General features: G+C 43.2%; 1 protein-coding gene and 1 pseudogene across 1 annotated transcript; one reads left to right on the top strand and one right to left on the bottom strand.

The window, feature by feature from the left end:
• Nucleotides 1-5403: 5403 nt before the first annotated feature.
• LOC129868419 (rhomboid domain-containing protein 2-like) lies at nt 5404-9144 on the top strand. The gene is made up of 4 exons (XM_055942385.1): nt 5404-5945; nt 6161-6565; nt 6780-6927; nt 7148-9144. Exons 1-4 carry the CDS (start codon nt 5759-5761, stop codon nt 7590-7592), a joined length of 1185 nt encoding a protein of 394 aa, XP_055798360.1. The 5' UTR covers nt 5404-5758; the 3' UTR covers nt 7593-9144.
• Nucleotides 9123-15182, bottom strand: part of LOC129867822 (NADPH--cytochrome P450 reductase-like) — a 24662-nt pseudogene continuing 18602 nt past the window's right edge.

The following is a 15182-nucleotide window of genomic DNA, read 5'->3' as shown; positions in this document are numbered from 1 at the left end:
TCTCCTCCTGCTCGGTATGCGCTCAGAGTAAGGCTCCTAGGCACCTACCGAGGGGGAAGTTACAACCCCTTCCGGTTCCACAACGGCCATGGTCTCATCTATCGGTAGATTTTTTGACGGATCTTCCTCCATCTCAGGGGAACACTACCATTTTGGTCGTTGTGGATCGGTTCTCTAAGTCCTGTCGTCTCCTCCCATTGCCTGGTCTCCCTACGGCCCTACAGACTGCGGAGGCTCTATTTACCCACGTCTTCCGGCATTATGGGGTGCCGGAGGATATCGTATCTGATCGAGGTCCCCAGTTCACGTCCCGGGTATGGAGGGCGTTTATGGAGCGTCTGGGGGTCTCGGTCAGCCTCACCTCTGGGTATCACCCCGAAAGTAATGGGCAGGTGGAGAGAGTGAACCAGGAGGTGGGTAGGTTTCTGAGGTCGTATTGCCAGGACCGGCCAGGAGAATGGGCGAGGTACGTCCCATGGGCGGAGTTGGCCCAGAACTCACTCCGCCACTCATCTACGAACATGTCGCCCTTTGAGTGTGTACTGGGGTACCAGCCGGTCCTGGCTCCGTGGCATCAGAGCCAGACTGAAGCTCCTGCGGTGGAGGAATGGGTACAGCGCTCTAGAGAGACCTGGCGAGCGGTCCAGGACTCTCTCAAGCAGGCCAGTGAACGGCAGAAGAGGAGCGCTGACCGCCACCGCAGTGAGGCCCCTGTGTTTGCACCAGGGGACAGGGTCTGGCTCTCGGCCCGAAACCTGCCCCTCCGCCTGCCCTGCCGGAAGCTGGGGCCGCAGTGTGTGGGGCCATTTAAAGTCCTGAGGAGGATAAACGAGGTGTGTTATAGGTTACAACTTCCCTCTTACTATCGTATTAACCCCTCGTTTCATGTGTCTCTCCTCAGGCCGGTGGTAGCTGGTCCCCTGCAGGAAGGTGAGGTACCGGAGGTCCCTCCTCCCCCTCTCGACATCGAGGGGTCCCCGGCGTATAGGATAAGAGCCATTCTGGACTCAAGACGCCGGGTGAGGGGCCTGCAGTACCTCGTGGACTGGGAGGGGTACGGTCCGGAGGAGAGATGCTGGGTACCGGTGGGGGACATTTTGGATCCGTCCCTTTTGAGGGACTTTCACCGCCTCCATCCGGAGCGCCCTGCTCCTCGCCCTCCGGGTCGTCCTCGAGGCCGGAGTCGGCGCGCTGCGGGAGCCGCGCGTCGGGAGGGGGGTACTGTTACGAGTCCCGCCGAGGATGGTGCCTCTTCCCGTTCGGGCGGCGCTCGGCGGTCGTCGTCTCCGGTCTACTAGCTGCCACCGATCCCCTTTTCTGTTTTCTTTTTAGTTGGTCTAATTTGTTTCACCTGTTGTGTGTTTAGGTTAGGGGTTATTTAAACCCAGTTTGCCCGCTCACTTTTGTGCGGGCTTGTTTTTCTGTTTCGTGTTTGTGGTGTGTATTAGTGGATTTTTGTGATTCAATTTACTTTGGACATTACTCTTTACGCGCCCAGTGTTTAGTGTGGCGTCACCGGATTGTAGGTGATTACTGTAAGGAAATAAATTCCACTCGTTGAAGATATTCCTGCTCTCTGCACCTGACTCTTATTTCCACCACTGGAATTGTTACACTTTCTTCCTTTCTCCTCCCCATCCACTTCTCAATCCAGGCTCTGAAGCATCCCTCATTCTTCTGCCTCTCTTGGTTGATGTCCTGACCGTCATTGACCTTCTTCAGGTCTTCCTCCAGGTCGAGCTCTATTGAGGCCAGTTTTTTTTTTTAAATCCTCCTCAGGCTCTCCTCGTTGGTGTTGGTCCACTGTGTCTTCTTGTCCAGCTGCTCCCTGCAGGGCCGGACAGTAGGGACCAACTCCATCAGGTGTGATGCCTTCTTCAGGGCTCTCACAGAGGCAGGGAGAAGGATGTTGGGCTTGGCCACAATAATCTGTACAGACATAACATCAAACCATTGAGATGTAACACACACTAGTGATGCATTGACTCATAAGCAGCAGTCCCGCGGTTATATCCACAGGGCGGCGGGTTTAGGGTCATGAAATATTATGTGGGCGGCGGACGGGTTGAATAAAAAGAAAACAATACATGAAAAAAATCCATAAATATCATTCTTGTGTCATTTATATCTATAGGCTATTTAGCATTTGTGCGTAAACCTAAGCTTTAGGGCCTAACTTGGGGCGTGCCAAATAGACTAGACACCAATCACCAAACACTTTTGGGAAAGGTCAGAAAAAGTTATTGTTGATCCACTGACGCAAAAAGGACAATGTCAGAGTTTAATTCAATAAGAGGAAAGCTACGAAATGGAAAGTTGAAAATTAAGAAGGGATGGCCAGAAAAGTAATGTTTGGGAAAGATTTGGTGAAGTATTCAAAGAGGATGATGGAAGTGCCTCTATGTGTGATGATTGTGAGGCACTATACAAATTCGACAGTCACAAGAGGGGGATTCAAATAGGCCTATGGCACATCAAGGGAACAAACAGCCTACTGTTCAGATGGGTTAAATGGAAATTGAAATCTGGACACTGACTGTAGATCTTTAACCTCTCACAGTCTTAATATTAACTCCTGCAGAATTAAGCATTTATTGCAGTAAAATGATAGGCTACACCAAATGTAGACTATATTTTGACTTGGAAACAGGAGTGGAGAAATATGATTTCTTTCAGCATCTTGAGAGAATGCGAATGTGCAGTTAGGGACTGCTTTATCAGCCTCCTAAACGCTGATAGTAGTTTCCCCTTGTTTTCTTGAGTTATAGCATTTTCTTTTTGCTCCATGAAAGAATCAGAGATGACGGAGAACTTTACCGATTGAGCAAGGGTTTATTTTTCCGGTGAGCAAGGGTTTATTTAGTCTTCTATCTAATTATAGACAAGTTGACTAACAAATAACCTACTAAAATGTCGGAAAATATAAGCAGAAACATATCCATATTAGGCACAACAAAATCCTGCACCCCCTGCCAAAAAATCGTTACGCTTTCTCTGACGGTGTTCTATATTTGCGGGCTAGGGTCAGGTTTTCACTTTTTCACATAAAGTCGGACGGTTGCGGATGGGTTATTAGCAATTGTGGGTGGGTTTGGTTGAACAAACTGCTGACCTGCGCACCACTAACACACAAACACACAAATGTAAGAGAATACCAGTCGAGGGTCCTTCAGTGAAGCCCCTTTTCTCTGTGGTTTCTTTGAAGGCCCTGGACTGTCCTCAGCAGAGGCATCATTGCCATTATCACACTGTGTGTCAGAGAGCTAGTTGGTCATAGTCCATTCTCTACATTCAGTCAAAGAGTTCCTCAAATACATGGTGCAGAACATACCACAAAGTCTGATTCATCCAAGGAGTGGAAAGACAAATTGTCGTCCTCTACCATATCCCTCACTTCAAACTTTGTCACCTTTCCATCCTTCTTATCCTTCACTATCAGCGGTGGTGTCCTCCTTTCATGATCCTCATCATCAGACTGTGTATCAGAGTCAATTATTCTGAGACTATTCTCTTTACAGTCATATCACTCAACATATATGGTGTACAACTCTCTTACCTCAGATTCACAGTCAGTGAAGGAGTAGATAGAGATGTCATCAGAGTTGGAGGATGAGATCATCCCATCGTAATTTTTCTCCATCAGCCGAGTCACCCTTCCAGACTGAAGAGACAGACAAAGGCATGTACTTAGAGCAGCCATAGAATACACTGGCATTGACTGCCAAGAAAATGTTGAATATTTAGGCAACTCCCATAACATTAGGATTCTTTAGCATTTCCAATGAATGATTGTCAATTCAACCAAGCCAACCAAAATGGCCATAAGAATCAACAGATTGATCTATCTGTTGTGTCTCTATGGGAACAGCAGAGATGTCTGACCTGGCTGAGAGGCTCTGGATTGATGTCCCGTCCATCCCCAGATGTCTGTTCCTGCCCACAGCTCTCAATGATTGGCTGTGAACAGTAAAGAAAAAATGTAACACTCTTTTGCTCATTTTGGCCTTGGAAATAACTTGAAAATAAATGATGTAGCTATCAATAAATAATTTAAGTAGCTACTGTTATGTGGTTGATTTGAATGTGACTTACAGGCCTTTTGTGGATCTGAGGGGTCTGCGCTGAAGTAGACTGTCAAGACAGCATTCAATTTCAAATGAGTTTAGATGGGGGGGATAACTGCAGTTTGTACATGGAGCATAAGTAATTTTTATGTGTAATTGTTTTCAGGCCGCATTTGACTTACAGGCCTTGGTCTTCTGTGCACCTTACCGGTTGGTCACATCACAGAATCAGGGGTGTTCACCCTCACTGGATTCAACTGTCAACACAACACTCAATTTAAAATGGGATAACAAAGACAGAACACAAATTAAATAAATTGGTATTTACCACATAAGGGCGGCGCCTTAAAGCTCTTTTGATTTTCTCATCACTACAATCCATCTTGCTTTCTGAGGGATACATTTTCATCAATTGATTGGCACAAAACATAACCGTTTGTACATGGAGCATAAGTAATTTTTATGTGTAATTGTTTTCAGGCCGCATTTGACTTACAGGCCTTGGTCTTCTGTGCACCTTACCGGTTGGTCACATCACAGAATCAGGGGTGTTCACCCTCACTGGATTCAACTGTCAACACAACACTCAATTTAAAATGGGATAACAAAGACAGAACACAAATTAAATAAATTGGTATTTACCACATAAGGGCGGCGCCTTAAAGCTCTTTTGATTTTCTCATCACTACAATCCATCTTGCTTTCTGAGGGATACATTTTCATCAATTGATTGGCACAAAACATATCCTAACAAACACACACACAGACAAATGGCACGTCATTCCCTATATAGTGCATTTACTTTGACTTGTGCCCATATAGTGCACTTATTTTGACCTGAGCCCACTGGGAACAGGTCAAAAGTAGTACACTACAGGGTGCCATTTGGGACTTCTCCAAAGAATGTAAGAGTCTACCAGACGTTCTAAACTCCAAATTACCTTGTGCTGTGCGAAAGAGTCCAACCAACCGTTTACAATCGTACTGTAGTATTCTCTGCACAGACTTCAGCTAGGGCAGACTATGCGGCAAAATATTACCTGAAACAACCTGATTGAAGAAAGAGATTGTATTGATGATATCAAAGCGGAACACAGTTTATGTCGCGAATTGATGCTTGGTTACATAACAATAGGTCACCGTTTAATGGCCGCGCATAATACGTCACGAGAAAGGCGTAAATGGGACCGGACTGGTGGCATCTCCCCCCTGGGTGTAATTTATAACTGTCAAATCAAATCTATGTAGCTATCTAACTCAAATGTCTGTTGAGGACTCTTTGATAATCACATTTGAGGCACATGTCAGCAGGTGGCAGTGTCTTCAAATGCAGTAGTTTATGATGGGTGCAACAGTTGAGCAACTTTGAGGTTGTGATAATTGAAATGCGGAAGTACATTTGTTTTGGCTGAACAAGCTTGTTCGCTTTTTCTACAATTAATCTTCTTAAAGTCGGATTTTAAACCTAACCAAACTGCTAACTTAATGCCACAACCTTAAATTAAGACCAACAAGCTTCTTTTTTTCCCATTAATTTTTACGATATATCCATTTTTACTTTGTGGCTGTGTTATCTAGTGGGAACCTCTAGTTAGCTAGCTAGCTACCCTCTGGCTAAAGTGTACTGCAATTTTGCATAAATTGTTGATTGATTATCCAAGTACTAGTTTGAAAGATATGCACCGGGCATCAAAATGATCTCCTGCATAGTTTTAAAAGGTATGATTCAGAGGTTCAAGAGTTTTACTCCTGAGTTCAGGCTCACGAGTGGGATTGTTTCTGTCATTATAGTATCATTTGTTTTGTTTATTGTCACTACATTTTTCGGTTTATCAGAGGATGTCTTCAGTCTTGGAATGACAGTTTTTGGCAATGGTCATGGTAAGTTAGCTCGGAGGGGTTGAGTGAATCAACAATCATATGCTCGGTAGCTACTTTGAATGGGAGTGTTGTAACGTTAGCTAGCGTGCTAAAACGTATAGCTAATGTAACAGACGGTGCCAGTAGACAACAACAGCAAGCTACAACACATCACGGCATGTTTATATCTGTCAACCCTATCATTTATGTTTTAATCCTTTCCTCTTCCTTTGCAGTGCACAAGCTCATCACATACTCCTTCCACCACAAGACAGTGACCCAGCTACTCCTCAGTATTGGGGTTCTGGGGCCTCTCTGTGGTGGCATTGAGAAGAGTGTGGGCACTGTTCGGTTCCTCTTCATGTTTCTGCTGCTCTCTATCAGCACAGGGGTGTTGTACAGCATACTGGGTCTGCTACTGTTTGGTGCATCTGCCCAGAACCAGGTGGAGGGGTTCATTCCAGTATCCCTCTCCCTTATGTGTATGGCCACAGTGCACTCCCGTATGGTTAAGGGCTTTCTTTTCGGGGTCACTGTACCCATGTTAGCCCTGCCCTGGCTGTTTCTGTTCATCATAACACTTTTGGTCCCACACACTGTGTTCCTTTGCAATGTCATCGCCATCATCGCAGGGGGGATCTGTATCCTTACTCCAACCTCATTGCGGTTCAAAATAAATGTGATACGCTCCTCTGCAGTACACAGCTTTATAAGTGTGCTTAGTAGTGTAGTTAAGTGGTATTAGGTTATAGGTGTTGTATATGAGTCCTGCTGCTAAACATTATGGCATGTTTGTTTAGAAAAATCTTGCATCACTGCTTCACACATTCTCCTTAACTTGCACTGGTGAAACAGACGGAAAGGGCTGGCTCTCACTTCTGGACATGTCCGATGCCAGGGCATCAGTGCTGGACAAGAAGATGCCTTTCAGGCTGCTGAGGAACATTGGTGTCCTGTATGTCCCTGCATCAATAGAGGCGAGAAGGAAGACTGTCCACCCACCGTGAGTACTGAGAAAGCACCAGACCCATTAAATAACAATTGCTGTGTGCAAGCCAGAGCACATGATGTACTACAGTATAATGAGGTGCAGTTATAATAGATGATCCTCAGCTGTAATTGAATACTGTACAATAAGAACCTAGTGGTCCCCCATGATTAGATAGAGAATCACTGGTATAGATAAGCTCTCTGAAATCTGTCCACGTTCTCATTGATTGCAGAATAATTCCAACCCCTGGCTCCTACCCAGTCCAAGCCTACGCTCCAGTGTCCTCTACCTCCAACCTACAGGCTACCGAGACCACACCAAAGACATTTGAAGGCTGGGCTCACTCCTACTATACACAGGGGAGCCCTGTTCAGCTCTCAGGTTATTACGGACACAACCATGGATATGGCATCAAGCATAGCTTTGGGCCAAGTCACGGACATGGTCACAAACATGGATACAGCCACAGCTTCGACCATGGACTCAGTCATGAGCATGCATCTGCCTCTCAAACCAGCAGTCACTGTGCTCCAGTGGCTCAACATCCACATTCCCACCTCAGTCCACTGTCTGTGTCTGTCAGTGCCCCCCAGAGTTTCACAGCAAACATGCCGGAGTCACTGCCAGAATCTGTGACGGTTCATCCAGGAGCACCTGTGTCTTCACTGACAGATTGATGACTTCAATCAGTAACACCAAAACTCGCTATAGCTCAATTGAAATTTATGGGCAATGTTATCGAAGACCGGAAATTACCTTTACATTTCAAGTGTGCTATTCCTTGTAAAAAATCCTTGTAAAAACGTCAACTCATGGTATAACTAATAACATAAAAAAAAAAACATGATGTCAGTGTGGTTATAAGCCGCTATAGCTCTGAACTTCTGCGATACAGATTTAATTGAGCCCATAGTTGTCATTCAATGTGTTTTCTGTCTCATGTTATACATTGAGATGTAATATGCTTGGGCAAGTGGTTTGAGGCAGTACTTGAAGGTCCACTTTTTCTTCACTGATGTTTTTGGTTTGAATACACAAGCAGGCTCTGAATGTTCAATGTCAAATCAATGCAAGAAGGCTTTGATTGTCAGTTGATTGTAAGACCTCCTTTTGGCTTGTGTGTTTTGTACTTTGTGTTTTATTATTTTAAAGTTAATTTCTCTACTGTAAGCCGAATCCGACGTCGTTTTAGAGAATTTGGCAGTACGTCCAACCGGCCTCGCATCCGCAGACCACGTGTAACCACGCCAGCCCAGGACCTCCACAGCCAGCTTCTTCACCTGCGGGATTGTCTGACAGCCACCTGATGAAACTGAGTTTGCACAACCAAATAATTTCTGCACAAACTGCCAGAAACCATCCCAGGGAAGGTCATCTGGTTGCTCGTCATCCTCACCAGGGTCTTGACCTGACTGCATTCGGTGTCGTAACTGAACTCAGTGGACAAATGCTCACCGTCTATGGCCACTGGCATGCTAGAGAAGTGTGCTCTTCATGGTTGAATCCTGGTTTCAACTGTACCGGGCAGATTTATGACTGCAAAATGAATTGCCTCTCTGAGGACAAAGTTTACGTGTGTGGGTGAGCGGTTTGCTGATGTGAAGGTTGTGAGCAGAGTGCCTAATGGTGGCAGTGGGGTTCTGGTAGGCATAAGCTACGGACAACAAACAGCAAATTTGCACAGCCGTTGAAGAGGAGTGGGACAACATTCCACAGGCCACAATCAACAGCCTGATCAACTATGCGAAGGAGAGGCGTTGCGCTGCTTTTGGCAAATGGTGGTCACACCAGATACTGACTGGTTTCCTGATCCACGCACCTACCTTTCTTTTAAGGTATCTATGACCAACAGATGCATATCTGTTTTCCCAGTCACGTGAAGTCCATAGATTAGGGCCTAATGAATTTATTTCAATTTACTGATTTTCTTATATGAACTGTAACTCCAGTAAAATCTTTGAAATTGTTGCATTTATACTTTTGTTCATTGTACTTAAATTAAAATAGCATCCACTCAGCACTAAATTAGATCCATTACATGCAGTTTGTTTTGCAATGGATTGTTCAAAATGACTGTTGCTTCAGAGGCAGGTGACAAGTGGGTGACATGATCCAGAGAGTGGGCTACAAGGGCAGATTATGATATCATCTTTGAAAAATGAACTAGTCGTGCACAGGAAAGAGAAGCCATAAATGACAACCAAGACTAAATAAAGAAAATCAATGATCTCCATTTATTATTTCTTTACCAATGCATTCTTTAAACTTATACTGTTCATATACAAATATATATTTTGCATATAAAACTGGATCAAGTGGTAAGAGTCATGTAACACATTATACAATATCAGTAATGCAAGAGAAAAATGTAAAAGGCACATTTCTTATTTAAATGACATGTACCATGCCATGTTTGATTCTGTATCACTAGAATAGTTGAGGGGGTTTTCTATTAAAAGAAACACAAAATGATAGACTGCTGAACATTTGTATTTAGGCTTTCAACCATCAGCGTAATAAAATAAAACTAGATAAAGTTTTTACAGAATTAGTGATTATCAGAACACACATAAATGACAATTAATAGATGTATTCATGTTGACTGCAAGTGCACATAACATACAACACATTTTGCATTGCCTAAATGCCGAGGTAGTGTCCAGCTAAACATAACTAGTAGGTACTAAGCCTTACAGTCGGAGGATGAGAAAAAAAACACCTGGGCATTTTTTACAGTAAACCACCATTTAATCTAAGACCTTTTCTGTAATGAACCGATGAAGAACAAAGCTCAGACTAAACAGTTACTGCAATTTAAATGTATGAATTGTACAGTACATGGTACAATATGAATATGCTACTAGTATGCATATTTGACTAATCTTGCACTGCTCTCTGTATTTACACAACCTTCGTGCATCTGAATAGGCAGCCATGTTGAACTTGTAAATACATTTAAAGACGGCAAATATAGAATGCTTTCAATGCCTTAGACATTTCAGATAAGTTAATTGACAATATATATATATATATATATGTTTATTTTTTCACCTTGTGGGTACTTCACAGCAGGATAAACGTCCAGAGGCAATGTTTCATATCATAATCACCTCTGTTTACGCCTAGTTACACTTACAAAAACAATGTGTAACATTAAATGTATAATATCTCCAACTTTTCTAATCTGATGGGAAACAGTGAAGGTCTGCACTCTATTTTATAAAAAAAACGAATTGGTTTATTCCAAAAATGTCCATAACCTTAAAAGGAGCGCATGGACCAAATGTATACTGAACAAAAATATGAATGCAACATGCAACAATTTCAAAGATTTTACTGAGTTACAGTTCATAAGGAAATCATTCAATTTAATTAAATGAATTAGGCCCTAATCTATGGATTTCACATGACTAGGAGTACAGATGTGTGTCTGTTGGTCATAGATACCTTTAAAAAAAAGTAGGGGCGTGGATCAGAAAACCAGTCAGTATCTGGTGTGACCACCATTTGCATCATGCAGCGTGACATCTCCTTCACATAGAGTTGATCAGGCTGTTGATTGTGGCCTGTGGAATGTTGTCCCACTCTTCTTCAATGGCTGTGCGAAGTTGCTGGATATTGGCAGAAACTGGAACAAACTGTCGTACATGTCAATCCAGATCATCCCAAGCCTGCTCAATAGGTGACATGTCTGGTGAGTATGCAGGCCATCGAATAACTGGGACATTTCCAGCTTTGTGTACCGAAATGTGTACCTATCCATGTGACATGGGGCCATGCATTTGTAACGGATGTGAAATGGCTAGCTAGTTAGCGGGTGCGCGCTAGTAGCATTTCAATCAGTTACGTCACTTGCTCTGAGACTTAAGTAGGGTTGCCCCTTGCTTTGCAAGGGCCTCGGCCTTTGTGGAGCGATGGGTAACGACCGTGCTTCGTGGGCGACCGTTGTTGATGTGTGCAGAGGGTCCCTGGTTCGCGCCCGTGTCGGGGCGAGGGGACGGTTTAAAGTTATACTGTTACATTGATGCTGTTGACCCGGATCACTGGTTGCTGCGGAAAAGGAGGAGGTTGAAAGGGGGGTGAGTGTAACGGATGTGAAATGGCTAGCTAGTTAGCGGGTGCGCGCTAGTAGCATTTCAATCAGTTACGTCACTTGCTCTGAGACTTAAGTAGGGTTGCCCTTTGCTTTGCAAGGGCCGCGGCTTTTGTGGAGCGATGGGTAACGACTGTGCTTCGTGGGCGACCGTTGTTGATGTGTGCAGAGGGTCCCTGGTTCGCGCCCGTGTCGGGGCGAGGGGACGGTTTAAAGTTATACTGTTACACATTATCATGCTGAAACATGGCAGGACAATGGGCCTCAGGACCTCGTCACGGTATCTCTGTGCATTCAAATTGCCATCGATAAAATGCAATTGTGTTCATTGTCAGAGGCTTATGCCTGCCTGTCCATACCATAACCCCACCCCATACACGCTGTCTGCCATCTGCCCGGTACAGTTGAAACCCGGGATTAATCCGTGCAGAGCACACTTCTCCAGCATGCCAGTTGTCATCGAAGGTGAGAATTTTCCCACTGAAGTCAGTTACGGCGCCGAACTGCAGTCAAGTCAAGACCCTGGTGAGGACGACGAGCACGCAGATGAGCTTCCCTGAGATGGTTTCTGACAGTTTGTACAGAAATTCTTTGGTTGTATAAACCCACAGTTTCATCAGCTGTCCGGGTGGTTGGTCTCAAACGATCCTGCAGGTGAAGGAGCCGGATGTGGAGGTCCTGTGCTGGCGTGGTTACACATGGTCTGCGGTTATGAGGCCGGTTGGAATTATCTAAAACGACGTTGGAGGTGGCTTATGGTAGAGAAATTAACATTCAATTCTCTGGCAACAGTTCTGGTGGACATTCCTGCAGTCAGCATGCCAATTGCACGCTCCCTCAGAAGATGAGACATCTGTGGTGGCGTTGTGTTACAAAACTGCACATTTTAGAGTGGCCTTTTATTGTCCCCAGCACAAGGTGCACCTGTGTAATGACCATGCTGTTTATTAAGCTTTTTGATTATCTTGGCACACGAGAAATGTTCACTAACAGTGATGTAAACAAATTTCTGAACAACATTTGAGAGAAATAAGCTTTTGGTATATGGAACATTTCTGTGATCTTTTATTTCAGCTCATGAAACATGGGACCAACACTTTACATGTTGCGTTTATATTTTTGTTCAGTGTACATGAAAGGCCTGTGGGTTAGGGGCCAATTTGGAGTATGAGACCATTCCCAATGAATCTTGAATGAATTGCACTACCTCTCAGCACGAGTCTCCACAAAATGCTGTCAGTAAGATTACACACCAAAACAATAAGTACAACAAACATTCATCCATACGTCTTTCCATTTAGTGATTATGTGCTGACCTCTAAAAACAGTTTAAAACAGTTCACCGTTATCACTCACCCTCCACCAGAATGAAATAGGTTAACATAGGGGTTTGTGAGTGTGTGATGTAACGTTAGCTTCATCTTCTTTAGCTCCACGTCCTGAGAGTAGCGGCCCTTTGTCATCAGCTTCTTGATGTAAGCCACAGCCTGTGTGTGTGTGAGGCCTCCCACCTCCTCAGCAATGTCATAGAAGGCATTCTGCACATCCCGCGCCATGTTCCGGGCATCCCTAGGAAAAGACAAGTGGCAGCCATATTTACAGAGGGAACAAAATAATGATGGATTTTCCTTTTCAAAAAACCCTCAAAGCATGTACAGTGCCTTCAGAAAGTATTCACACCCACATTTTGTTGTGTTACAGCCTGAATTTAAAATGGAATAAATTGAGATTTTCTAACACTGGCCTACACACAATACCCCATAATGTCAAAGTGGAATTATGTTTTTAGAAATATTTAGAAAGCTATAAAGAATGAAAAACTCAAATGTCTTGAGTCAATAAGATTTCAACCCCTTTGTTATGGCAAGCCTACATAAGTTCAGGAGTAAAAATGTGCTTAACAACTCACATAATAAGATGTATGGACTCACTGTGTGTGCAATAATAGTGTTTAACATGATTTTTGAATGACTACCTCATCTTTGTACCCCACACATACAATGATCTGTAAGGTCCCTCAGTCGAGCAGTGAAATTCAAACAGTGATTCACCACAAAGACCAGGGAGGTTTTCCAATGCTTCGCAGAGAAGGGCACCTATTGGTAGATGGGTAAAAATAAAAAAGCTGACATTTGATATCCCTTTGAGCATGGTGAAGTTATTAATTACACTTTGGATGGTGTATCAATACACCCAGTCACTACAAATATACATGCGTCCTTCCTAACTCAGTTGCCGGCTGTGATAGGAGAAAACTGAGGATGGATCAACAACATTATAGCTACTCCACAATAACATAAATTACAGAGTGTAAAGAAGGAAGCCTGTACAGAATACATTTTCCAAAACACGCATTCTGTTTGCAACAAAGCACTAAAGTAAAACTGCAAAAAATGAGGCAAGGAAATGAACTGTCCTGAATAGAAAGCGTTACATGTTATGTTGGATTTTTCCCAAACATCACTGAGTACCCCTCTTCATATTTTCAAGAATGGTGGTGGTTGCATCATGTTATGGGTATGCTTATCTTCGGCAAGGACTAGGGAATTTTGGGGGATAAAAATAAATGGAATAGAGCTAAGCACAGGCAAATCCGAGAGGAAAACCTGGTTCAGTCTGCTTTTCAACAGACACTGGGAGACAAATTCACCTTTCAGTAGGACAATAACATTAAACACAAGGGCAAATATACACTGGAGTTGCTTACCAAGATCACATTGAATGTTCCTGAGTGGCCTAATTACAGTTTTGAAATCGGCTTGAAAATCTATGGTAAGACTTCAAAATGGCTGTCTAGCAATGCTCATCAACCAACTTAACAGGACTTGAATAATTTTAAAAGGAATAATGTCCAAATATTGTACAATACAGGTGTGCAAAGCTTTTAGAGAGACTTACCCAGAAAGACGCACAGCTGTAATCGCTGCCAAAGGTGATTCTAATATGTATTGACTGGGTGTGAATACTTATGTAAATTAGATATTTCTGAATTTAATTTTCAATAAATTAGCAAACATTTCTAAAAACGTTGTCATTATGAGTTATTGTGTATATATGGATGAAAAAAATAAATATTTAATCCATTTTAAATTCAGCATAACAACAAAATGTGGAATAATTCCAAAATATGGAATAATTTCTTCCTAGGTTCTGGCCTTTCTAGAGTTTTTCCTAGCCACCGTGCTTCTACACCTGCATTGCTTGCTGTTTGGGGTTTTAGGCTGGGTTTCTGTACAGCACTTTGTGACATCAGCTGATGTAAGAAGGGTTTTTATAAATAAATGTGATTGAAATTTGATTGATTCAAGGGGTATGAATACTTTCTGAAGACACTGTACATATACTGGTGGTCTGAAATGGTTCTTACCCACAAATGTAGATGTGAGCATTGTCAGTATGGATCAGCTTCCACAGGTGTTCATTGTTCTTCTTCAGGAGATGCTGGACGTACACCTGAGCATGGATAATCAAACAATTAGCCTAACTGAACAATTAATTTAAGTGATATAAAAGACATTCTCTTGAAGTCTGCAGGTTCTTAAGGCAATACGAATCATAGGAAGTATCAACAATTGTACCATATCTAAGTCATAGATAAGAGCATATTGAATCTTATCACATAGTTAACGCCTCAGAGCTGACAGAGAAGTTAAGCTGTGCTGTGTTACCTTCTCCTCTTGGTCTCTGGAGAAGGCCACGTTGAGCTGAGTCAGCACGCCCACCTTCTCAAACTCTTCCAGTTACTGCTGGTACATGAAGTCCTGATTTCTGTGGCGACAGCCGAAGTACAATATCGTCTCGCCGACATCCTTCCCTGATAGAAAAACAACACACTCTTTTATTTACTTATTTTATTTAACCCTTATTTTACCAGGTAAGTACACACTCTTGATGTGAAACTGTGTCACACTGGCACTCTTTTCCCTTTTGCTAACATATTAAAACATACTTGTTGAAAACAAATTCAGGTCAACCTAATTTACTGTAGAACATGGAGACATGCTTGCTGTGGACTCCATCTATTCTATGCACAAGCCAAACACTGTTCTGTTTTAACAGCTGTTCTTCAAAATCACAAAATACCACACAATACCAGAAAATCCACACTCTGGACACATTTCAATTTTCCAATCCAAATAAGTAGACTTAGATGCCAGACGAGGCCCAGGCTTTC

The sequence above is a fragment of the Salvelinus fontinalis genome, chromosome 13, assembly GCF_029448725.1.
Source record: "Salvelinus fontinalis isolate EN_2023a chromosome 13, ASM2944872v1, whole genome shotgun sequence".
Classification (NCBI taxonomy): Eukaryota; Metazoa; Chordata; class Actinopteri; order Salmoniformes; family Salmonidae; genus Salvelinus; species Salvelinus fontinalis.
This window is presented reverse-complemented; position numbering and strand designations above follow the sequence as displayed.

Coding starts and splice junctions, on each gene's coding strand:
- LOC129868419 (XM_055942385.1), top strand. CDS start 5,759: ATGATCTCCTGCATAGTTTTAAAAGGTATGATTCAGAGGTTCAAGAGT. Junction 5,946..6,160: donor AGTTTTTGGCAATGGTCATG/GTAAGTTAGCTC, acceptor CTTCCTTTGCAG/TGCACAAGCTCATCACATAC. Junction 6,928..7,147: donor AGGAAGACTGTCCACCCACC/GTGAGTACTGAG, acceptor CATTGATTGCAG/AATAATTCCAACCCCTGGCT.